At 42.4% G+C, this 25289-nt stretch overlaps 1 protein-coding gene and 1 long non-coding RNA gene across 6 annotated transcripts in view; both read right to left on the reverse strand.

The window, feature by feature from the left end:
• SLC4A4 (solute carrier family 4 member 4) overlaps positions 1-25289 on the reverse strand; it is a 225408-nt gene that overhangs the window by 132747 nt on the left and 67372 nt on the right. For all 5 annotated transcript variants that reach the window (XM_035325885.1, XM_035325886.1, XM_035325888.1 and 2 more), the window contains one exon: positions 22884-23063. In XM_035325885.1, the coding sequence (XP_035181776.1) occupies positions 22884-23063 (180 nt within the window). The remainder of the gene's footprint in view (positions 1-22883; positions 23064-25289) is intronic.
• Positions 4-20644, reverse strand: LOC118166749. The gene is made up of 3 exons (XR_004750707.1): positions 20634-20644; positions 19457-19464; positions 4-11168 (listed from the first exon to the last, which is right to left on the reverse strand). It is a non-coding gene; the product is annotated as an uncharacterized LOC118166749 (long non-coding RNA).

Consider the following 25289-nt stretch of genomic DNA (forward strand, 5'->3'; position numbering starts at 1 on the left):
TTCTTAAATTACACAATTTTGTTAACAAATTACAAAATGATGGGATTAGTCACAGGACAGTACTGAAGAGAGTTCCAACACAAAGCCATAGCTGTAAATGTAAAGAATTCAAACTTAAACTATTCTGCTAACCCCCAAATAACATTCCACTGCACTTGAGGGATATGCATTGCCTTCCAAAGCATTCAGATTTAGCCATGAAGGGAGGATAAAGTTGCTTGTTTCTGGTGCAAAATGTCAATTTTGGAAATATATGAAGAAATGGATCCACCAGACTACTTTCTGCTGCAAAAATAACTACACTTTCTTTGCCAGCAGGGCAAAACTAACCCCCAACCCTTCAATTAACAGTTGTATCAATGTTCAGAAAATGAAGGGAAAGAGAATACATACAGAGCTTCCTAAACGCTGCCAAGTTCCAGTTATGAGCCTACAGCTCCAACTGTTGTGAAACATGGGATGTCCCGAAAGTCATCACTTTCCATGGGCCGCACCAGCTGCAAGCTGTTAGCCTTCAAGTCCTCCACAGTACTTGGCTTCTCCGTGACAAATTAACAAGGACGGTTTGTTGAAATGTGTTTTCCTCAAGTTTTCCTTACGCCTTTCATAAACAACTTATGCAAAGTTGCTTCTCTTAATCAGCTAATTATTAAGTACCCCCTTTACCCCCTAAGAGCATGCAATGCTTTATATTCCACAGGCACAGACAGGTTTAAGACGAAATCCACATATTACCACGCTGAAAAGGGGCATAGCCAGGAACTCGAAATGAAAATGAAACGCAAAGGAAATGTGCACTATAGCCAGATGAGCAGAGCTGCCCGAGGCAGTGCTAGAGGAAAGGGTTGGTAGAGGCGCAGCGACCACCACCAACTCTTGCTATACGTTTTTGCATGGAAGTTAGAGTCAGTGAGCACACAACCTCAGAGCAACAGGTGGGCAGCCTGGCTCACTTGTGACTCAGGAGAAGGTCAGCAACTGAATCACTGCTTCCAAGGGGGACTGGGAGCTGCTCATCACCCTAACTTTGTCCGACTCTAGAAAGATCTCGGCCCACAGGGGTCTGGCTACGGCAGTTCCCCTTTTAGCAACCCAGAATTCAACAGTGAGAAACTACAGAGACACCTAGCATTTAATTTAGTGACAGCTTACCACCAGGCATTCAGACAAGTAAATGTAGCAGGGAAAATGAGAATGCTCCTCAAAAGTAAAGCTGGGAGAAGAAAGCTCTTTCCATTTCTCCACTTACAAAGGGAGACCCTAGGGTGAGCTATATAGAGCATGTTGGCAACTTTCCAGTGAAGAGAGAGCCCTGCTCATCTTTCCAGCATTGGTTTACGATAAACTTGAGGGGTGGGGGAGGACTCTCAGCAGAGCCACACTTCTGTAAGCCTGCATGAGTATGGGGTCAGCCAGGGGGGTGGGCAGGAGGTAGGGAGTCAACACTCAAGCTTCAGACCCATTTTATGCTTCACTTCTCCCTCTTGTCACAAAATAAATGCTTATTTGGTCCTAAAATCCTGACCTCGCTAGAAAGTGAACTAAGGAAAAGGCGAAAGGACAGCAAGAACCTATACCAGAAATAGTCATCTGGCAAAGCCGTTCTGCTTGCATCATCCCAGCGTGGCCAAAAGCGCTCCCTGAAATCTGCCTGCTCCTAGGTTTCCCCACGTAGACAGAGCAGCTCCGGTTCAGCAAACTATTTATATCAGCAATCTGCACAGCACTCCAACAGATGCTAAGCTTTAAATATGGATTTAAATCTTCTTGAAAACAACCGGGCTTAAATATATACTTGAAGTTAGATTTGTTCCTCATAGCTGTCCTGAATCACAGCTCTCCTGCCTGTGCTGTTCCTGCAGGTGCTGACAGATGATGATGCACCGACAACCTGACCTGGTACCACTGAAGTCATGGCAAAGCAAGACTGAACCCTAAGAAAAAATGACATTCTTTAGCCCTCTTTCCAAAATGAAAGGTCCAACAATCAAAAACGCATGCATTTAACCCCAAATGTGGTTTTGTCTGCAGTTGGAAGCTTCTTATTTATTGCCAAAGCATTAAAGGAACCCACAAGAGAGAGAGCAATCTAAATGCAAAGGCAAGCAATTAATTAAAAAAAAATACTGCCTGTTTTACAGGTACATACATTTACATATTACATATATGTTTTAAGTAGATGAGGGAAAAGAATTTGAAACCTTCCCTTTTCACCACTGAATATAACCCACACTGACGCAGCTAGAATGGAAACCAGATTCGGATGAACAAAAAGAAACCAACACCATTTATTTGTACAGATCCCAGACCAGTCAGTTCATCAGCTAGATTTTTAGCACAGATCCTGTCACCTCATTCTCGTACCCATGGTATAAGGCTATCCACACACACATCACCTCTTGGGGCTCCAAGAAGCTGCAAACCCCTCATGGCCAAGCCCAAGGAAAAGTTTTTCCAATTCTAAGCTTAGAGCATGAGCTTGATACCTGAACTGTACAGCTGACAACATTTAACACCAACAATCCACATGAATAATTTACATCAATGTATTCTGTGGTTACATTGCTGTTTCTTTTGTCACTCATCAGCAATTGTGACTCCACAGGCCATAACAGTCACTTAGTTGAAATAGTCCATTCCCAAATAATCCCCATTTCTTGAAGCATACGTGAAACAACTGTTCTGGATGGCACTTTTCTTCTGCTAGGAATGTGGGGTATGTTTCAGTCCAGCTTTAATGCAAAGCCTAGACTAATCCCCCTAGAGAGCTTTAGCTAGGCTTTGCCAAAGGAACAATTGTTGCTGTTAAATAAGTTCACACTGTTTGGTGGTGAGCAGTTTCTTTCTGCAGAGCGAGCTCTCATTCCCACGATGAAATGCATGCTGGAATGAAGTCACTTGACTACATTTCTTTTTTCTATAGACTCATCCTTCTGAAGTTTCCCATCCTAGGCAATTTACATAGAAGCAGGCTGGAACAAGAAAACCATGATATTCAAAGAAGGCAGAACAAGTCCCAGACAGATAAAGGGAAAACCAAATAAGAGGGAGTCCAACAAAACGGAGTCAGACACGTTCTCTAGGAAAACCTGGCGCACAAGGAAGAGTCAGTACCCAGCTAAATATTCAAGTCAGCACTCTGCCTCAGAGCAAGGAGCAGGAAGAAGACTTCCTCTTCTCTTCAGCATCGGGAGCAGAGGCAGCAGAGCCAGGCAGATTTGCAAGACTCCCCAGGAGGCTCTTAAAGGCCCAAGAACCGAAAGGCCAAAGCCACACATTGAAATCCTCCCACTTGCTGGGGAATGAAATTTTTCTAGCCTGTGAGTTTCCGCTGCCTTCATGGGCTTGAAACCATGTAGTTTGTGAACTTCTGTCAGCCCATCTCCCCTCCGGGAGCAGATCTGCCCCAAGCCACATAACTGCCCCCAAAATGGCTCTTGGAACTTTGTGGACCTGTCATTTGCCATCTCCCAAGTTTATTTTTTGGACAAGAATTTGGCTGACAAGCTGGTCTCATCGTTATCCACAACCCACAGTAACCAAAAAGTGTTCGACTGTGAAACATCACTGCTACCTTGGGATACTGTTACCACCCTCTTATGGAGATGCTGCCATGCACTTAGCACAGCACACTGAGCATTTTGTGGAAGAAGTAAGGTGCAATGTCACTGCAAAGGAGGACAGTACTACCCACTGTAAGCTCTTCGAGATCATTTTGATTTTAGACAGCTTCAGCAGGGAATCCACAGAGGCTCATTACCCTCCACTCCCAAACAGTTCACGGAGACACTCACTCATCTGGACTGTAGGTCCCAGCAAAACCTTAAGTTAGTGTCTCTGAGGATGTGACACCTCTCTCTGCCCAGATTTGGTGCAGGATGTTTCGTAAATGTCCTGAGCTTTGAATCCTCTGTTTTCAGAATAGCTTTTCTGACTTCTCTGCACAAAAAGCCAAGTGCACAGTTTCACTGTCTACAGCAAACTCTTGCTGATTGCTCTTCTCTGTGAGTGCTGTTTAGTGTGTCCTCCCCTTTTCCTGAATGCTCATTCACCTTGTAGGAGCTACTTATCCATTTCAAAAACAAAATAAAAATTAAAATACCCCCCAAACCCACAATGCTATCAGTGCTATACTGCCAAGGACCAGAATGGCACTGTAGCACCATAGACTTGTGTAATTACTATATTTATCATGTACATAAAGCTTATTATCTATTATCAGTATCTTCTACCATCCCTGGCAGACCATATTTGCCCAAAGCTCCTCCAGGAACAGGGGCCCCGAGACATACTTCTGTCATGATGAGTGGCTCTTTGAGGCTGAGTGTTTAGCTGACTCACTGTGGAGCCCAGTTCTCTCCTTTTGAGTGCAAACAGGTTTCGACACACATGCTTTCTGCTCCGTTTCTTATTTCCAGCATCCTTCCACTCACCACCACTTTTAAACCATGAAATCTGTTTGGTTCCAAGCAAGCAAAAGCACAGATTTAACAGTCTCAGCCTCCTGCTGATGATTCCAGGTTCCCCTAGCAGAACTGCAAGTGCGAAATAAGGACACACACTTCACCCAGAGGAAAAAAAAAAAAAAAAACTCTCATGTAGCTTCAGCACAGAAGAGCCAAGTTATTAATCAGAGCCTGAAATCCAAGCCTAATAAGTCACGTCGTTATGAAACTGCTCTTGGAGCATGAACACAACAGCGAGTAACTGCTGGAGGTCTACACGGATCAGGCTGCTTAAAATACCTCTCCTTTCATGCTCACCCATGTAATTCACAGGATATTATATACCAGCAGCTCAGAGCTAAATCAAACACCCCTCCTCAGTTGCATGCACTCAGTTCCCATTACTATATTTAAATATCAAGGTCCCTAGTTGGAAGCAAGAACTGAACAGAAGCCCAATACCACGATCATATTGGGACCAGTCCATTCATACGTTTCCTTACAAACAGAAGGAAAGGCTCCGCTGATTAACACATACTTTTATTTCCATCTAACTGCTGGTGTCTACACTACTCTTCCAGTGATTACACAAACCATAAGGCAAAACGCACCAAGAGGGATCTGCATTTTTATAGATGTAAATCTGGCAATACAAGTACAAACACATCTGTAAAGAATCGCTCTGATTTCAGCTAACATCTGCTTTCCTCTTCAGCTTTCAGATGGCAACGCTCTTCCCCACACGTAGTTTTGATATGCTTAATATCATTATTTTAAAGTTCACTCAGTGGATAACAAATCAGCAAGTAAATTCAAACAGAAAGACTCTCCCCTGAGCAAACAGACGTCGGATCAGGATTCAAAGCACAGCTCTCAAAGCTTTAATTTCAGATACCACACAGAATTATTTTACTGAACATACTATTTTCCTGGGAAATGGCTGACACTAATAAAGAAGAAAGGAAATCATCTGCCATGACTAATGAACTAGGGCTCAGGCCTTTTTCACCCTATCTTATTTATTCTTCAGCTTGATGAAACGTCTCTCAGAAATTTGAGTGTCCTTTAACTTCCATTTCTTCTGACGGTTCTTTGGCTTCCATTCCTGCAGGTCACAGGTGAAATAGTTCATTTGGGCTTATCAAAAAGTCAGAGAGATATGAGAGTCAGAAGAGATAAAGGAAAGGCAGTTCTTGCCTCTCGATAAGCTGTTGTTTCTTCAAGGCATGAACACGTTCACAACACAGCATCTGCCCCAACACAACAGAAACTTTACAGCAAGTTCAACAGCCCTGAAATCATCCTGACAGAGAGAGACACCCTGCAGTGGGTCCTCAGGACAAGACCTACAGCTGCAGAAGACAGTCAGAATAAAAGGCTTTCCTCAAAAGCATTTGTGAAGGAAAGATAAAGCTTGCCTTAGTGAATGATGACAAAAACATTTATGTTAGGGTTCACGGTTATGCAAGCTAAAGCTCCAGTAAAGCTCACACTACAGCAATACTCCGTAGGGAGGCAGAAAGACTATAGCTCTGCTATCAGCAGGGTATTCTGTATGTGATTGATTTCCTTCTTCTTTTCATTAACACCCATTTTGTCATAACAACCTACTGGCATCCGAGTAAAACAAGTTTTTGGCCTCAAGATCTCTGGCTCTCCCTCCACACATTTCTTAATCTTCTAATTCCCTAACAGCTTCCTTGTGCAATCAAAATTATCTGCATCGTCTTTGTGCCAGCCTGATCTGAAGGAGGAGACAAATAGGGGGCTGCCAAGGAAAGAAGGGAAAAAGGGCCCAGAAGCAGCGGGTATTAGGAAGAAAGGAGAAGCACTGCGGTTCTACAGACCTCCGTGCACCACAATTTTGCTAAAACATTGATTGATCCTACTCATTAAATCAGTAGCATCTGCTGCCATCCAGAGAGTGGCCATCTGTGCACTCATTTCCAAAACCCCCAGTCCTGACTGGAGGAGGTTAGTAGGTCACAGGCATAATCCTCCTCACCTGGGATCAGTAGAGACTCAGCTCCGTGGCACGGGAGGCACTCGGAGAGCCCCTCTTTACCCATCCCTACTGTCTGCCTCTTCCCCTGCCAGCTGACCTTAGTGGCAACCTGTGTCAGTCCCTCCAGAAGGGGCTGACCTGCCTTCTTCCCAGTATAGAAGCAAGAAGTGAATGGAAAAGCAAATCCTCAGCTCTGCTGATGGATAAGCAGACGTTGGAGTGTGGAATGAAAAGGGAAGGAAAAAAAGGACAGGAGTTTCAAAAAATAACCGGACTATGGATCAGCATTTGAGAAGGTTCCAATAGGAACAGCTCAGTGAGGTTCACAAAAGCCAACAGAAAACACAAAGCAGGGCTTACAGAAGAAAATACAGATGTTGGTTACGTTCACATTAGTGGATTTTGCACTAAGCACACATCAGGACTTTATAAGAATGAAGACATTATTTTCACTTTTTGCAGGGAACAAGAACTTATCAGCTCACAGCTCTATTCCCAATGCTCCCTGGTCCTTCCTCATGCCCTGCTCCACCCCAACATTGGTACGTACAGCAGTCAGAGCCCCTTCATTCTGCAAGTCTCTCTGGCAAGCAAGCTATTTGTGGATGTCTTTGGAAATACCCACTTTTCTGCTCGTGTGACTATTCCCTTGGTTGCCAGCACAACCACAACTGCATCAGCTGCAACTGGTCCCATATGAAGCAAATTCAGCCCAGCCCTTTTTCCCCTGTGTACTGAACAACCAAGCCTATATCCTCTCCCCCAACTCTGCTTTGGGGATAACACTTTTCACAGGGTGGTATCACTAAAGGCGTCCTACATCCCAGTTTGCCCAGAGTATACCTGCAGTTCAGCTGGCTGCTCTTTTCCCACTAGCTCCTATTAATGGAGCTGAAGTGCCACAGAGATAATCATAGCCCTGGGGCATTGAGTTTTTGCTTTAACTCCTAGGGCAGGTGGGTTGGATTCCTGGAGCCAGAGCTGCACCACTTCGGGGAGTGTCTTTCCTCAGTGATGCTATTCACCTCATCATCTTGCTAGAAATGCTTGGCCCATTAATTCCAAGTGTTGTTTTGCCCTGCTGGATTTAGGAAGAGGGAATTCTTTGGGCAATAGTGGGCTAAAGCCATTTAGTTATTAACAGTATGCTTCACTTCTATTAGAGAACTTCCAAAGGAAGAGAAATTGATAGAGATGCCGGGGGAATTAGGTCATCAGCCACTCTGTATATGAAAAGGCAATAAATGGTGGAGCAGCAACCATCTTAGAATTGTTTTCAAGTCTTGTTGAGATCACAGTGCCTGCAAAACTCTTTCCTCACCCCAAGAATATCTGCTCAAACAAGGGAAGGAGACAAAAAAAAACATACTTTGGGGGATCTTGAAGACTTAGCATGCAACCGGCCTGATCAATTCATACAGTAAAGAAGGCATTTTTTCTGCCTGGGGTGATGGTGACTGGCCAGGGACGATGGTGACTGGCCAGGGACAGCAGCAAAGATCCGATACACAACTTTACCATCAAGTTAGTAAGAATCTCAATGATTGCTACTTTTCCTCTCGTTACCAGTACAGCACTTGTCAACCACCAAGTCACCTCCAAGCAGCACGCGTGCTATACACACCTACAAAGTAAATATGCAGAAGCAACGTGATACCACTGCTGACCAGTTTGCCTGTTTATCAGGAAGACAGAGTCTCGTTTGAACAAAGCTGTGCTTTCTGGTAAAGCATGAGTCAGAAAACTCACTGTATGAAACGCATTGTACGAACCATAAGGGGAAATGATGAAATAGCTACCAGGCTCAATGGACAGGTCCAGTGTTTATGCTGTGAAGTGCTTTGAACTCTTGTTTACATATACACAGAGAGAAACCCAGAGCTTTGAGACAGCTTGTTCCCACACTGTCCAACAGATTTGCATAGAGTTTAATCCCAAAAGGGCAGCTTTAGAGTACCAACCATCACCTACGCCATTCAGCCCTTCTCAGCCATGGAAATATCTTTGGCTTAAAATCAAAATGCTTCTAAATGAGATTTTTTTTTTTTTTTCACATGGTAAATTCCTTAGACTTTTCTGTCCCTTAGCAGTTTCACGTGAATGCACAGAACAGAATTAGGCAAAGAATTAAGGTGGCTTAGGTAATTACAGTGGCACATGCTATCAGTTCAAGACAGAAGATTAACACAGCGAGCTTCCAGTTAAAGAAGGTCTTCCCCGTACTGTGAAAGGAATTGCTTATTTTTTACTTTGTCCATCTAAAACACTGTTTATCTGAGTAACAATCCACGTCACAGTGACAGTATACAGATCATAAAAACTTCCCAGAGGCACTTTTTCCTCTGAAAACTGAAGAAGTTTCAAGATGAAGTTGAAGAACCACTTCAAATCCACAAAATAGACAGCTATTCACCCTGTGGTTTTAAAGGCAGTGTGAAGTTTATATTGAATTATTTTCCTCTATATCTGGCATAGTAAATTGTGTCACCTTTGGTCAAGGGAGATTACCAATAAAACTGCCTGGTGAAGAAAAAAGCAAAGACCATTCTTAATCAAGAACGACTTACGTGTAAAGCTGCAAGCAAACCTGTAGTTAATCAAGGCAGAAGCGACCACTAAACTACTCATACCTACTGCAAAATGAAGATATTTTGAGAATGATCCATCACTTTATTTTATACATAATTTCCTCTGTTATGCCCCAATCACATTTATCAAATGCAAAGCAGTCAATTTTAACTCTTTTACCTCAAACTTTGCACCAAGTAATTCAGTATTAGCCAGGCGGGTTTTTATGATTTTAACTCTCTCTCAGAGGGAAGTTGCTATAGGAGAATCTTAACTTCCACTTAACCAAAAATATTTGTATTAATTCCTCAATTTGCAAAGAAAACATGGAAGAATGGCAGGGCTGCAACAGCGTCAGGCTGAGAAAACCAGAAGGCAAGTTGATGAGATTCCACTTTTATATATTTATTTCATATAAATCATATTCAAATTTGTCTTGTGCTTTCAGGGTCATGGATTTTTCATGAAAGTTGGTAATAACCTAAGCTGAACTGCTCAACAGCTCCACTATCTATATTGGCGTTATTACTACGGCAATCTTGTGTTTTTTTCCTAACAAAGAAACCGGTGGAGGCAGGTTTTCAATAAAATACCTGAGGACTTGACACTGTGCTTTTAAATGCACCGGCCCTATAAATAATCTGCATCAAAAGCACATTATCATTTCTCTGGAGAAGAAAATGATCACATTCATTGCCTTTTCTTCCACTGCAGTGGCTGCTCATCTCAGATACATCCAGAAACCTCTGAAAGTAGAATTAAGATCTGCGGAGTTCACCCTGGCCTCTGCATGGGTGGACAATTCTCTCCTGAGTGTTCATGTTATTCCAGGATCAGCTATTTGTGACTGCTTTGAAAGGGCATGTTACAATCCTGATTTTTTTAAAACTCTTATACAAACTCAAGTCACTTTTCAGCATCAGTCCAACTGCATCACAACCAAAGAAACATTGAAATCCTAGAATTAAAAGATGCTTTCTGAGTCCTACATGACACACCCCCAAGTCACTTGAATAAACCTATGTAAGGCAGCAAGTTCTACTGGATACCTCCTAGTTTTGACACAATTAAAGGTGACTAACAACACCACCGAGTGACATTACCACTATATGAAACAATCCACAAGCAAAAAAAAAACAAGCGAAGTTTGAGGGTGACATTTCAGTCTGTGTCTACGGAACCATGCAAGATGGCAAAGACAGAGCTGCTTTCGTGTGGCCAAGCAGCCCTTCCTTTCCTAAAGACTCTTTAGTGGCACTTGAGGGGCTGGAGAAATGCATGGAAAAGAGCTTAAATGTTGCTGGAAATTAAGAGATGTTACTGACTCTGTGGAAAGAAGAACGATGTCAGAGGCAAGCTGCCGAGTTCAGCCAGGGAAAAATTCAGTGCACAGACACTTGTGTGCACAGCAGCCTGCACAGCACTCCCCTGACTGCAGCGTTTGCGATGAAAGGAAGCCCTAGAGATGGAGCTTTTATCCCCTTGGTTTTCAGCCCTGGTACAAAGCAGAAGCATGGTAGGGAGAGCTAAAGATGTCCCAGCAGAGGAAGAGAAAAAGTAATATATGGGGAGCAGACTTCAGAGAGTCACTCAGGCAGGAGGTTTTTTCAAAGTAAAGGATTTGCCAGAATGAGATGTAAAACTACGTCTATAAAGAGTGTCAACCAGAGAGGATAATGTGGGAAATGCTGGTAGATTAAGATGAGATTTATTTTCACTCACGCGAGGTCCCTGACATAACTGTCCCTTTGAAGATTTTCAACACCAGGCTTTTAGGGCTCGCCAAAGGCACACGGGGCAGCTGGTGGAAGGGCAATACTTAGATGCTATGTGTTACATCCAAACAGGTGTACCAAAGTGCTACGGTACTAGCCTGATACCTATGTTTAATCAGACCTACAATACACATAGCATAATTCAGGGACACTGCTCCTTTTCCACAGCTCAAAAACAACTTCAGAAATGACCCTAGAGGGGAATTTGCAAATACCATACCTTCCTGGACAGGAAAATAACTCATTCCCTGCACCAGAGACACTCAGTATCTTCCTTAACAACCAGCACTGCCAAGAACGATCACTTTCTGTTATTACATGTGGGAGTCTCATTACACACTGAAGGAGGACCACTCTGGCCTTACCTTTCATCACCTGGACTTTGCAAGTTAAAAAAAAAAAAAAAAGTTAGTTCATTTCCCAGCTGTCATAAGCAAGGAATGAAAGCTTGGCAAAGACACCAGAGTTTTGCTCTATGTCAGAATGAGACACTAGCACACTTCAGTAACTACTTTAAAAAAATACACTGAAAGGGGAAAAGGGGAAAACATAATACATCGGGGGTGCAGGAAAGAAACAGTGAACATCCTTGGCAGCAATAAAAAGCTGCACTGTTTGTTTACCCAGAAAGGCTGAACAAAAAGCAGCTGCCTGCTCCTCTCAGCTCCCCCAGTGCATCTACTCTGACTGGCACTCACTCTCACCACAGAGGGACTTTGGCTGCACAGCAAAGGCAAAGCAATAGCACTGTGCCCATCAGCACCATTCTGTGCATTAAGCCCAATTTCAGACACGCAGACACCTAAATGAGGTGGATGTGAGGTGTAAGGGAAGCACCAAGTGTTTGAAACAAACATAGGTGTTTATAAGAAGCCTTTATATGATCAGCTTATGCAGAAGTCTAGTTAAAAAAAAAAAAAAAAACGGTTCATTAAAGAGGTGTTGCAAAGAAAGCAATTGTTTTAATTAACCAGCTGTGAAAAACCCTCTATTCTTGCCAAGAAAACAAGAAAGTCTTTGCCTAGGGTGACAGTTCAAATCTAGACACAGCCTCATATCACCATATACCTTCATCCCATAAAAGTGCTTCAGTGAGACCTGCAAGAATTTGCAATTAGCAGAATAGAGCCTAGGAGATTGGAAAAAAGCAAGATCCAGAAAATCCCCCACTGACAAGAGCTGGAGTAATTAGTGGGGGAAAAGGGGTTGTGTTTAGCTGCTGCTTGAAGTACCCTCCTCCTACAAATGTCTCTTTTCTGTCACTCCCACACCTACAAGAAGTCTTCCCATCTGCCAATCAACCAAAATTTCAAGTATCCCCCCCCCCCTTCCTCCAGATTTTTTGAGGTCACAGCCTCTTCCCTGAACCCAGCCATAAACACAAAAATATCCTTCTTGAAACCTAATGCTTTGTAACCCCGCAGTGAAAGGCAAGAGAGCTTCCTGACCTTACCACTCACTGCTATTAACTGCAGAACGTTCCAAGCTGCCAGGGATGAAAGGGGTCCTGTCTTAGAGGAGTCCGGCCCCCTGAAAGCAGGTCCCTAACAAAACACTCAGCGTCGGAAAGTGGCCACCTCCATCCTGCACAGCCAGATGTGCCACGAAGGTAATGGGAGGTTTCTCCCTGCATTATGCAATCTCTCCTTTGCATTGTCAGAGCGGCCACGAGGGCTGTGTCAGCACACGGTGCGGTGCCCAGCTGCTAGCTCTGCACTTACTGGGCACGGCTGACCTCCTCACCTGCTCCTCTCCTACCACCTGCTTTCCCCTGAGCACCTTCCCATACCCTTCAGCACTGACTTGGCCAGCTGCACCCAAACAGCCACTCTGACAGGCCCCCAGCTACGCAGCAGGCATGTTTGCAATTGAAGCAGTAATTATTTCTGTGTTTGCCTCTGCAGTTGTGCTACGTGTGACCTAAATACACTACTCGCAGCATTAGAGATCTGAGGAGCAGCAGAAAGGCATGCTTCAACTCCACCACTTTGGACAAATCCAGAAGTTAAGACCAAAACTCTAAAGTCCCTCAGATACCCACACATTTAAGGAAACGTCCCCCTCCTGATCTTCCCTATGTAAAATATCCATATCAAAAATTAAGATACTTGGCCATCCTTGCTGGTATTTTTCAAAGGCTCTCAACACTAATCTATCTTTTCTCTTACTGTAGTCAGCTGAAGCTAAAAGCTTTTGAAAAATCCCACCCCTTGTCTTAAAGAGCCAGGAAATAAATTGGATTGCTGAAAAATCTAACCACATTAATGGGAAGAGGACTCTTGGCACACCCTTGGACTGTGCTGCATCTGCTCTGCTAAGTAGGTACATTTATTTCAATCCTGTAGCTGTCTCCTGCTATTTATAACCGCGGGTTTAATGAACTTGCAGGGTAGACACCAAGCCTGAGCCTTCCTAAATTGATGTTTAAATATCCCTATTGAATTAATTCTATCTCATTATGAATGGTCTGCTCCACAGTTGGACTGGCAACTTCCACTCCTCAATGGTAATCAACTGGGGCATCCTCCACAACACATGATCTTCGCCTGCAAGGCAAGCGCTCTGCACTGGGAAGCAATACCAGAAATTTAGTTTATTATAAACCATACTGCACTTAAAGAATAGGATGTCTATTTAAGAAAAGCCAAAAAGATCACAAATATATATACAAAGAAATACAATTAAACATCCACCCCACACTCAAGTGTAAGACAAATGGGAACAAGCCCGAAGTGTCCAAGACGTGTATTTTAACAAGCAGTCTCTGGCTCAGGCTGCAGGCAGGTTTACGTACAGATCAGGCCTGCTATATAGCCCTGAAATTGCTCTATCACTTCAACAACACTGCACACAACTTGTAAGTGCTCCATTTTGTAAGTGCTCCTGAAGAGGCAATTTTGTGTTGGGAAGTTGTGAGGCTTGCTCCTTTTAAGGAGAGGCCTGCAATAGAAAGCCTGGAAAACCCCTGCAGAAGGCATTACTGATGTCTCCAATTGCTTTTTCCATGAGTGGTTTCAAATAAACCCTTGTCTCTGTCTCAGAGGCAGTGCCAGGGACAGAGCCTGCTGCACAGTCCCCACTTGCTCACAACAAGTGCTTCCTGAATGTGAAGGCTCACTTGTCCCCAGGAGAGAGCCCTGGTCCCTGCAGGCCAAGCACGGAGTGTTTCACAGCACTGTCCTCAGCACACTGCTCTGAATATTTCACCTCCTGCATTTACAAGAGACAGATTTGCATACTTCAGTGTCCCATTTAAGACAGTCAACGTGAAATGTCATTTCAGGCCGTGTGTAGGCCAATTGTTTAGAAGAACAGGCATCGAACAAAGGGGCAGGAAGACTTTAAAACCTGATGGTTCTAGAGAAGTGTAAAGCGTAAAGTGAGCAGATTATATCTGACCCACTGGTGGGACAGTTAGCTCTCCAGAAACACCTGGATGCATGCTCAAGTCTTATGGATTTCAGTAGGAATTATGGATGCAATAAATCGCTTAAAAAATCAAGGGCACCAAGGAATCCATAGGGATTCCAACCCCATAGGTGGGCCTTCCCTTAAGATAAACATCATGTTGGTGAGTGAGAGAAAATGTCAGAAAAATAGAGAAGCTTGGCCTCCACGGATCCCTGCCTAGAACCTTCTCAGAGGTACTGCACTGGAAACAGAGACAGTTCAAAGTGTCTCTACACATACATAGAGCGCCACTTGTATCTAGGCACCTACATCCACCAGAAGACCTGAAGAACCTGAAAGGGCCAAAAAAGTATTCATTAAGCAACAAGCAAAACAAAATGTAAAGGAAATTAAGGATACTAATGACAACAACTTCAGCATGCTCTGCAGCAGCCAGAACCAATACACAAACTGTTGTACTTGGATTAAAAATGAAAAAGCCTCCACCACTTAAACAAATCAGCATGGTGAATTCATGCTACAAGATTGCTCACCACAAAATCTTTTATGTCCCTAAGGCATCTCGATAAACCAAGAACAGATTAACCAGCTTTCAGATAAGATGCCAGCTGATGTTACAGGATCTGTCAGGTTCAGACAACCCACGTTAGATAATTACAGTTCTTTCTCCATGTAAAACATCCTACCAAGAACTACTTAAATGCAGGTATTCGGGGGCGAAGTCTTAGCACACGTACCCAAAACTTACAGCATGCTTCAAGAAAGCAGGATTTCAGCTTCCATACCACAGGTTACACACAACTTTTGAGAGAAAGCTGCCTTTTAAATAAGAATTGTTAAAAGCTGCATATTAAACCATAGCCTGGGATGATGCTCGACCATCATTACAGGAGTAACGGTAGCTGCCTGATTAACAAATCTGATCTACCCAGACCAAACCTCACCTTCACTGTGAGAGATGCACTCCATCCAGAATGGCAGCAAAAGCCTCAAATAGTACCTTAATGAAATGACTGTTGCAAAAGTTTTCTCCGTTAGCAAAACTCCTCCTAACCCACATCTGAGGGCTCAAGAGTGATTTTTTAAATTTATTTATTTTTTTTACTGAAACCTTCAAGAACTACTGGTGGTGGGTAGGAGAGGAATTTCTCTCAGGAAACTGCAAACCTTTACAAACCTTTGATGGGATGACATTTCATCCCTTCCTTCTCTCTTGCTATACGGGCCCTCTGGAAACCACTGTAACAGATAGATCCAGATTTTCAGCCTCTCTCCCCTGTTTCTGTGTCCTGTAAACAGAACCATAGTCACACCCTTCAACTGGTTAAGAAAACCTTCAGTATGGCTAGCCCACATGTGACCATATGCAGAACAGCTGCAACTAACAGGGTAAGATGAAAGATGGCCTCAACTCACAGCTACTTATCCCTCTTAAGGTTTTCCAAAATTTATATTTTGCAGTTATATTTATCCACCTGTCATGTTTTGACTCCTGCCAAAAGCAGATTCTACTGTTTTCGAGGATGCAAGTCCTAAGAAAATACTATTACATAAAGCAGTGTATCAGTTTCACAGGTGCCTCATTATTGATTGTTGCTTTTGGGCCCACATACCTTGCGGAATCCACTGCCAATGCTAGGTATCGCAAACATTTCCCGAGTCTGGCACTGAATGGGGTTCAGCACCCTGTAATGCCCATTTCCAGTAAACTAGAAGCACTACATTTCTTTTCCTTGCAAACTTTTTTTTTTTTTTTTTAAAGCATTCTGCTGAGTTCAGACAAATCCCTCACTTTGGCAACAACAACTCTTCAGACCTGCAAGTGGTTTTGAACTAAAACAGTCAGTAAGCCATACAGAATCACAGGAAGGCTCGACATCCCACAACCTGTGGGATAAAACCTCCACACTTGGCCAATAGCAGTAACATATCAAGAAAACCTAATCTTATAGATTTCTCATCTAATCAATCTCATCTAATGTCAGCAGAGGAAACTGCTGAAGACTTCTTCTTGGTCTTTGGAGGGGAAGGGGAGTACAGACATATGCAAAGGTGTGTGGCTTCATATGCATGGGACGTCCTGTACTTAGGATGAAGATGAAGATGTCCTGTGTTTACAACCGAAGAGTAAAGTCAGCAGGCAGCTTACTGTCCCATCAAAGCAAATTCCTTCTTTATCCTGGTTCAGTAACATTGTTCCAGTGTACCATTTTCATGTACCCATGTTCAGCAAGGTACCCTCAAGTCAAGCAGATAACGAGACTGAGATTCAGAGGAAAGACCTCAAGAACACAAAATGCTGCAATCCACTTGCCTATTTCCTTCTTTCTATAAATTTTGAATGAAGGCTCTCATCCCCCCTCAGACCTGCAGGCTGCATTAACAGCTCTGCAAAATGTTACAGAGCAGAGGAGTGAACATCATTTTGCACAAACACAAGGCACATAAGAGCTATGCCCACCTCCCTCTCACTCCTATTTCTTAAATTAAAAAAAATGCAATTCATAACTCGAGTTAACCTCCTGAAAACAGGGTTTGAGGATGAATATTGCCATTTAGCTTTAAAATCAGTCTGAACAATAGAGAATTTTCAATCTTACGCTACCTATGTTGCTGGCATCATTTTTGTGATTATTTTATGTAAAATGCCTTAGGGCTTGAAGTGAGGTGTAGTATTGCAAGTTATTACTTTACAGCTTATAAAACCAGTCCTTGACTACAGATGAAATTCCCCAAAATATTTTGGAAATAGATGGGTGCTTTTATAGCTTGAACTTCTTGCTCTCCGTTGGTTTGGAATCTCCTTTGCCTACAAAAGGGCTTTTACACTAGCCACTGAATTCAGAGCCATGAATGCATGCTGACGGTTTCTTAGATGCCAGAAACCATCAGCCTTAAACAGATAAACTAAACAAAGATGAGAAATTTCCATTCTGCCAAAGCATCACACATTTTCTACTTCTGTTTCTGCCGTATCACTCGCATCAGCCTAACTCTGTACCACATATGCCAAGCGTTGTTCAAAACACAACATCAGAGTCTCAAAACACAGATTTGGATCTTTATTAACACGTACCTTCTACACCTGCTGTGTGTCTAAGGGGCACAGGGCTGGGCCAGGCCCAGGACAATCCAAGCAAGCTCTGCACAAGTGCAGGCATCTCTGCAGAGAAGCTCATGCTGCTGCATACACAAACACGGTGTTACATGCTGCCTGCTGCTACAGTGCTTACCGAGAGACACGCTTTCATTGGGTTTGAGCCACCTCAAACAAGTATCAGGGAGGTGAGCCAAATGAACTTGGAGAGCAACCAGACAATGAGAAGAAACCCCTTCCCAGATCAAGCAGAGATGTGTTTCCTCATGGGAAAATCTCACATCTGCAGTAAAGAATGAGGAAGAGGGAAATGGGTTCAGATCGCAGCCTATCCTGAAGAAGCAGCATCTATCTGCTTTTCTTGTTCCTCCCTTGTCTCATCCCTTGCAAGTAAAGCAAACTACACCATCTGCTTCATATCAAGATAAGCAATCAGCTGACCTGAGAAGGCAGAATCAGGCCTGACACCTCTACATATGCCAGCTGACAAGCTTCTTGTGGCTTTACACATTGACTCTTTTCTCTGTCCTGTTGAATCTTCCCTTCACCCCACCAAGGGGGTTAACCAGGGCTGGCAGATTGGATTGTGCCTAAAACCCTAGGAGATCAATACTGCAGCCATTAGCATTACAAAATCACTTAACTTTTCCCCTGAAAACCCTGTTTCACCCAAACTCTCTCAAAACGCTATCCTTCTCTTTCTGCAGGTAAGGTATTATAGAAACAGTTCAATGTTAGACAACATAAATCTTTATGTCTTTTCTAACTCTCAAGCGTGTTTTAGGCAGACAAAAAGAGGGCACTTAAAGCCTGCTTAAGGTAATGAAAATACAAGTAACAATACAGATTCTTCCCCAAAGTTCTTCCTGGATGGTGCAAAAGAACCACTGCTAGGAAGTGTTTCCTTCTTACTGGTCACAAGTGGAAGCCAGGGCAAGGCCAGTTAAAGCAGGTACTTTTAGAAATAGGGTGCTGGTACATCTGGAGCAGGGAGCTGTAATAGTCTGTGGTTACAGGAAGCCACATTTCAGCTAGCACCAGTGTCAGCAGTCCTGCCTGAGAACAAGGGTGTGAACAACAATCTCTCTCCGAGTGCAGAGACAGCCCCTGCAGGCCTGGAATATGCTGAAAGAGCTCTGGAGAGGGATCATTGCCTTAATGCCTCCTCCTCCGTGTATCAGAGAATATCCCTGTCTGGACTTTTGAAGCAGGCATCTTTCCTAAGCAGTAATTTACTTTAGATACAACATATCTCTACAGGTCCAGGTTCCCTAACTCTCTCCAGATGGGAGAGCTGAGGATTGTTTATAAACTCACAGAATTTAGGTTGTTTGACAGAAAACATATTTTATTCTAAAAAAAAAAAAAAAAAAAAAAGTATTAACACTTCTAGACTGCACCAATTTCCAAATACTGAAGTGCAGCTAGACCGGTTTTGAACTGGAACAAGATGTTTATAGGCAAGTTTGCATTTATGGACTGTTTACTTGCTTCTCTGTATCCACAAACATGTTTCATCAGGTTTGTTTGCTGTGGTACAAGCAGCTTGACCTGGTGATGCAAATCCAGATTCGGTCAAAATCTGATTGCAGATTTTTCACCAAAGAAGCTGAGGCATCACCTTTGTTCGGGTAAGATATCTGCGTTTAGACTTCACAGTCATTAGGGACAGATCAAGAAAAAAATCTGATGTATCAAATCAAAACTGGCTTAAGCTTTCTGCTCAGTAAAACAAAGCTCTCAGTATAGTTAAAACAACTTCATTATTTCAGATTTTGTGAATGACTCTTTCTATGATTGTCCTTATATTTGAAGACAAAATAAACTAAGAAGCACATACAAGCTGAACTTACAGTGTCTAATGCTTGGCCAAGCTAACAATTACAAAAATCAACAAAGAGAAAGAGCAATATACATTATTGTTTTTATAGACTTAGACACATTATACATTTCTCCAAGAAGTCTGTGTTTCCTTAATTTAAAAGAAGGTTTTGCTTGTTTTAAAGTACGGTTGAGAAAAAAAACATAATATATAAATCTAATATCTTCCAATTCTAAGGAAAAAAATTCAAATACCTTCCTGCTCAGTCCCCTTATATCACCAGCAACTACATAATTAGCACTTTTATTATATTTTTTAACTTGTTATGCTGACATGTACCCCTTACCCCCCTCTGAAGCCTTTCTGAAGACATGTCTTACACATTACATTTGCGGCTGAGTATTCATTGAGCCTCAGTGTCTGAAAGGTCCCTGAAACATGCAGGAATCCCATGCCATTTTTTGTGGTTAGCACAGCCAGTACTGGCTAGTGCCGGTTACATCCAGCCATCGTGCAAAGCAGCGTTATGCAAAGGTCATTAACACAGCTGTCCCAGCAGCCCTTAATCCTGCAAACTGCAACACCCTCTGCCCTTCTATTCTTGGGTCCCTTCGTGAGGCAGACGCTGAACTGTTTAAGGTGCCACAGTGGGTGCAAGACTTCTTTCCCTAGTGTCCAGCACAGATTTTTCTACTCTTCTAATGACACCAAAACATTGTGTACCCCCTGTGAATATCCAGCAAGCCTCTGCACAGCTGGCCTACCTCTAACCAGGATAGTCCCCTTTATAACTACCCATCAGTGTAAAACAAGGTAAGGAACGTTAGATTTCTAAACTCTCTAAAAAGTTTAGACTCTCTAAAGTCAGCTCTGGTTGTCTCCAAACTCTGTGTTTCCTTTCTTGCTCAGTTTCTGCTGTTTTCCCCCTTGAGAGAAAAAACACAAACACAACACTCCCTCCTTCCTGGCCAGAATGCAGCCACCTTTTCTCTCTTTGCCAACTCATATACCTAATTCCCTCACAGACTTCTTCCATCTGTCCCACTCTTCTAAGCCACAGGGTTGAGTCAGAGAAGCTATTTCATCATATGTCACATACACTTTTCTGACAGCTGTCTCAAATACATGCAAGATACTTCATTCCAGCTATCTTCTAACTCCATAGAATTTCCTTTCAAAATTCCTCAATTCTTTGTTTCTAATATTCTTAGGTGTCTTTTGAAAATGAACTTTAGTCACATGGCCTTAACTCAATTACAATGAACAAAGATATAAAAAGTTACGGTTCTACTGAGATTTCTTGCCATGATTGGCAAGAATGTCATTCATGCCAGTAATGAAAATCAGATTAATTTGGTGAGGCATGCTTTTCTTTTCCTGAAGAGAACTGCCCTTCTCTTGACTTTCCATGACAGGGTGAACAGAGCAGCTGGATACGTGGTGCACAGTAGCCATCCAGACCCTAAAAAAGCCTTCATCCAAGTTCCAGCAAGGGCCACCAAAAGCTGACACAACCTGAACATCCATCAACTGTCTCAACTCAGCAACTGCCTAAGCAACGGAAACCTAAATGGAAATAAAAAGACATTTATAAATGAAAGAAAACGTCAAAAGCAGAGCAGCACAGATTCCTGAAGGAGGCCGGGTATTACTGCAGATGCGGAAGGGGAGAAGGGAGGGCTGGTAGCCAACAAAAAAGAGCATAGGAAACTAATAATTCAGGTCAGTTATGAATATAAGGAAAAAAAAAAAAAAAAACTGGGATGTTTCATAAGGCAAAAAACCTGGGATGATGAGGCAAAACGTAATTCAACATTTGGAAATACAAGACAGTCATCTGAACTACTCCTATCCTTTACAGTGTTCTAAATTAACTGTGCCAGCTCGTAAAAAGATCCGGTCACCAGTGCGCAACAGCAAGTCACTGCAAGAACCTGGTAATATATATGGACACATGAGATGGTGAACAAGGCATAAAGAGTTACAAATGATGCAAGTATTAACACCATTGCATGGGACACCTGGAATATTGTGTGGGATTTAAGTGATCCCATTCCAAAAATACATGGTGCATAGAGGTCAGGCTAGAAAAGACTATGGGGGAAATTCTTGGGCAGAGAGACGACAAGACTGCAGGTGTTCACATGCTGAAGAAGAACAGACAAGAACAGACTGAATTGTGACTGTAACAGAGGAAAAAATACTGTTAACCCTTTCTGAAATGAAAGGAACCAGAAACAATGATTAGCAAAACAAAAGGCAGAAAATCAAAATCTGATGGAAGAAACAGGTTTTCAACCATGGGTACAATTAGCCCATGGAAATGATTTCCCTAGGAAACCAATACAACCAGAATCCCAAAAGGTATCTTCAAATTTGGTCACTGGCACAGAAAAAAAAAAGAACAGAGATGTATGTATAAAAATCAAATCATATATACCTAGAGTTCTTGAAGACAATTATTTATTTCACTGTAAAACCAATTACTAGTTTCTGAGTGTTGACAAGAAAACTTCCTTGGAACAACTAGGGAACTACAGCTACAAAGAGCAAATGGTCTCGGTGACTTGCTTTTCTTTTCAGTAATCATTCTCTGAAGCATCTACACCAGCGAGAATAACAGGCCCTGGGCTAAAAACATGACTGATCTGATCCCATATTACTGTCTTTACATGCAGCAACTATGCAGCAGCACAATTTCAAAATGAATAACTCCAGCATTTCTTCAAAGATCAGGTCTTACGACCCCTGCTTACTCCTCTCTCCCTCTAGCTCAGAAAGCATTTTCTCCCTTATAAGCAGGTTGTTTTCTGAAATTCCAACTACCTGGAATTAGCCTCAGGAATTTGAGCTATACCATCCTGAGCTGTTCCCCTACATTCAAACCTTGTTGGCATGATCCATTCTAACAGGCTGTCACCGTCTCCCTCCCACTTCTGTTTAAGTAGCTATCCTCTAGATTACAATATCCTCTAGCTTGTAGCTGACAGAGAAGACAGCAAGAGGAATCAGACTTCATGACAGTCTCTTACGATGTTACTGAAGAGACAAATAGTGATGACACCAGTTCTTTCTCATCTGCTTAGCAATTCCAGCATGCATGTAGGTATAAGGCACCAGAAACAGACCTCATCTGCTTATCAAAAATTTAGATATTCATCCCCTACAGATGTTCAAACATACAGTCATGTTACTTTTTATTCTCCTTTTTCTCTACAAAACTTTAAACTGATCAATCACCAAAGTTAAGAAAGACTTATTAGCATCATAAGTTATTAATACAATGAAGCCAAATCCCAAGGGGATTTGTTTCTTAGAGCCTACAGCCATGGTCTTGCTGCTTCTTATCAACCTGCTCCTATGAGGTTGTTTTGAGCTGAAACCAGGGAGTGCTAGAACCAGTTTTCATCCTGAGAGCCAGGGCAGAAGCTGCAATCGATCTGTCCAGGCACATACTCAGTCTTTGTGTTTCCTTGCTATCTCCTTACACGCAGTGTCAACTTGCTTTTAAAATTTTGGCCTGTTGCTGACTGGCATTAGCTCAGTAGCAAACTCAGGTGATAGAGGGATGAAATGTCCTCTCTGGCCTTTTCCAAGCCACCGCAACCATTCAATAGCAACTGATTTAGACTATTCTGACCATGCAACATGAGAGAACTGTTTTTTTGGTTGATCCACTTTCCTCCTTCGGGATCAGATCAGGAGCAAATCACTAGACAACAGACCATTGTAGTGAGTGACAACCAACACCAACACTTACTGAGTGGTTTGAGGATGCTGCTGCTTGTCTCATCAGCATTTTCTACGTCTGATTTGTCGGAGTAGTTCTCAGAAATTTTCTCCTTTTCCTTCTTTTCTTTGTGCCCAGGTCTTCTTCTATGACGCCGCCTTCTCCTGTAGCTCTTCGGCACATGGACCCCAATGTAAATAGTGTGATGACCTAAGGAACAGAAGCACAGAAAATATTAACTTGGACTGCATACAGTTCATGCACAACTGATAGGTACAGTTTCATGTTGAGTTTCATTCAAATAGGTGAGTGAAGCATCTATTGTTACTGGCCTAACATTAAATAATAGTGTGTTTCTTGGCTCCAAAGGTGAGCTAAGAGCTCTTGAATAACCATTTGAAAAGTATTTTTTGTACAATCATTTCTGAGAGTACATTCCAGTGCAGACTTGCTGATAAGTATTCAGTCCTTGTGACTCATTTTAAAATAAAAACCACAGAAGGTCATGAAACTAATTTTGCAATACAAAATACTATCATCTTCAAAAACATTCCACATTATTTTTTCCCGTTTGTTTTACTAAATACATTGGCTGGACTACGCACTCACTTTTGCAAACTGATCCAACTTAATTGAAGGGCACAGAGCAACAAAATTTATATCACTTGACTAGTCCACTGAGTAACAAGTATCAAAGTACCACTAGGGTACTTCAATACAGCAGTGAGGAAGGACTGCCAAGATAAGTTACTGCAAATTTCTAAGTACTTGATGATTTCCAAAATAAGAATTAAGTGCCAAATTTTGTATGCACACTGTGAACACAAATTATGCCTTTTCCCTTTCATATAGGCTTTTCTTTCAAAAATAAAGCCCTTAAACTGCACCTACCAATTGTTATTTCTTTTTGATGAGTTTGACTAAAAATGCTTTATTTTCAGGGCTTTCTGCACTTCTACCAGCTTGGAATAAACATCCTTCCTTGCACGTACAGAAAACATTTACGAGTCTTTTTCTGTTCCTAGATAATTCAGCCATCTTAGTTTAAGCTTTAAAAACAGCTGCTTCAGATTTAGCTCTTGATGAATGATAGCTATCTTTGATGTTTTGGACAAAATTTGGTTTCCCCACTCATTTCTCAGCCAAGTGCAGCTAAACACGCATGCCATATTACTGAAGTACATTTCTCTGAGTGAAGGAGCCCCAAATGCACATGAGAAGAAGTGTATTTATTTGCATATTCACTCAGCTGCTTTTGCTCACACCCAGAAACAGCAGTTTCTGCCAAGCTACCCCTCTGCAGAGTCAGTCTCAGCACCTCATATACATCTATTCTTAGCGTACACTTACACCTCCCATGAATGCATGGCTGTTAAAACCCCATGCAACCATACCTGATCACATACTTCAGAGAAGGCAGAGGGCACAGCCTTAGGAGAGTTCAAATCCTTCCTGCAGCACTGTCCCAGCCCAACTCACTTGGCAGGCATCTCCCCGCGAGGAAGGGAGAATGGAGTTAAGCAAGTAAGGAAAGTCAGGCTTCACTTGATAAAGCAGTCATGCACTTGCGAAAGTTAGGGAGAAAAGCGGCCCTTGCTATCTACCCATCTCCACTGATTCTCCCTCATTACAGACCACGCATTGCTCTTTGCTATCATCTACAAGCTGCACCTATTACTGTTTGCTTTTCAGCAGCATCACTTGGTTTCAGATTAACCACCTATTTGCAACACACAGGAAATTGCTTTGGAAATGCCAGCACAAGTAAAGGCAGAGACAACAGCTACCAGTTAACTTCACTGCTAAACATGTGTATATAATTGCTCATTAGGTCAAATCCAGTCTTTGAGACTGAGCAACTGAAAATCTCATCACAAAATCCCTGATTTCCATAACAAACCATTTTTTTCAATGAAAAACAGCTTTTCAAAACATTCCTCTCTAATGAGACCCCTTGTCTGAGGACACCAAGAGATGGAGATGGATCACCACATCTGTGGTGAAGGGTGACCAGGCAGCCCACAGAGCTCTATGTGGGACATGAGCCTGTGAAATCCCTTCTCAAAAGCATACAGTGCAGGCATAAAGGCATATGTGTCTGTGTTTATGTACGTATGTATATATAACATATTAAACAAATAAAATAAAGACTGGGGGGATGTTGATGAAAACTCAGAATTTGCCATGGAAAAAACAACACTGATCTTTAACTGAAGATTTCCACAGGGACAGCTGAGACACTTTCTGCTCAGCTGCCATAAGCAGCTCTGCCCATGAGGTGTGTTTGTGCTTTTCTGGTACTCCCACCTTTCCTCACTGGATTTATCTGTGAGGTATCTTCTTAGACCCCACATCTGCCATTTCATATTCCACATATTCTTGAGGCCAGCTGCAAAGTTTGGAGACTCTTTCCCTTTCTCTGCACATGAATTTTCT

This window comes from Oxyura jamaicensis, chromosome 4, assembly GCF_011077185.1.
Source record: "Oxyura jamaicensis isolate SHBP4307 breed ruddy duck chromosome 4, BPBGC_Ojam_1.0, whole genome shotgun sequence".
Classification (NCBI taxonomy): Eukaryota; Metazoa; Chordata; class Aves; order Anseriformes; family Anatidae; genus Oxyura; species Oxyura jamaicensis.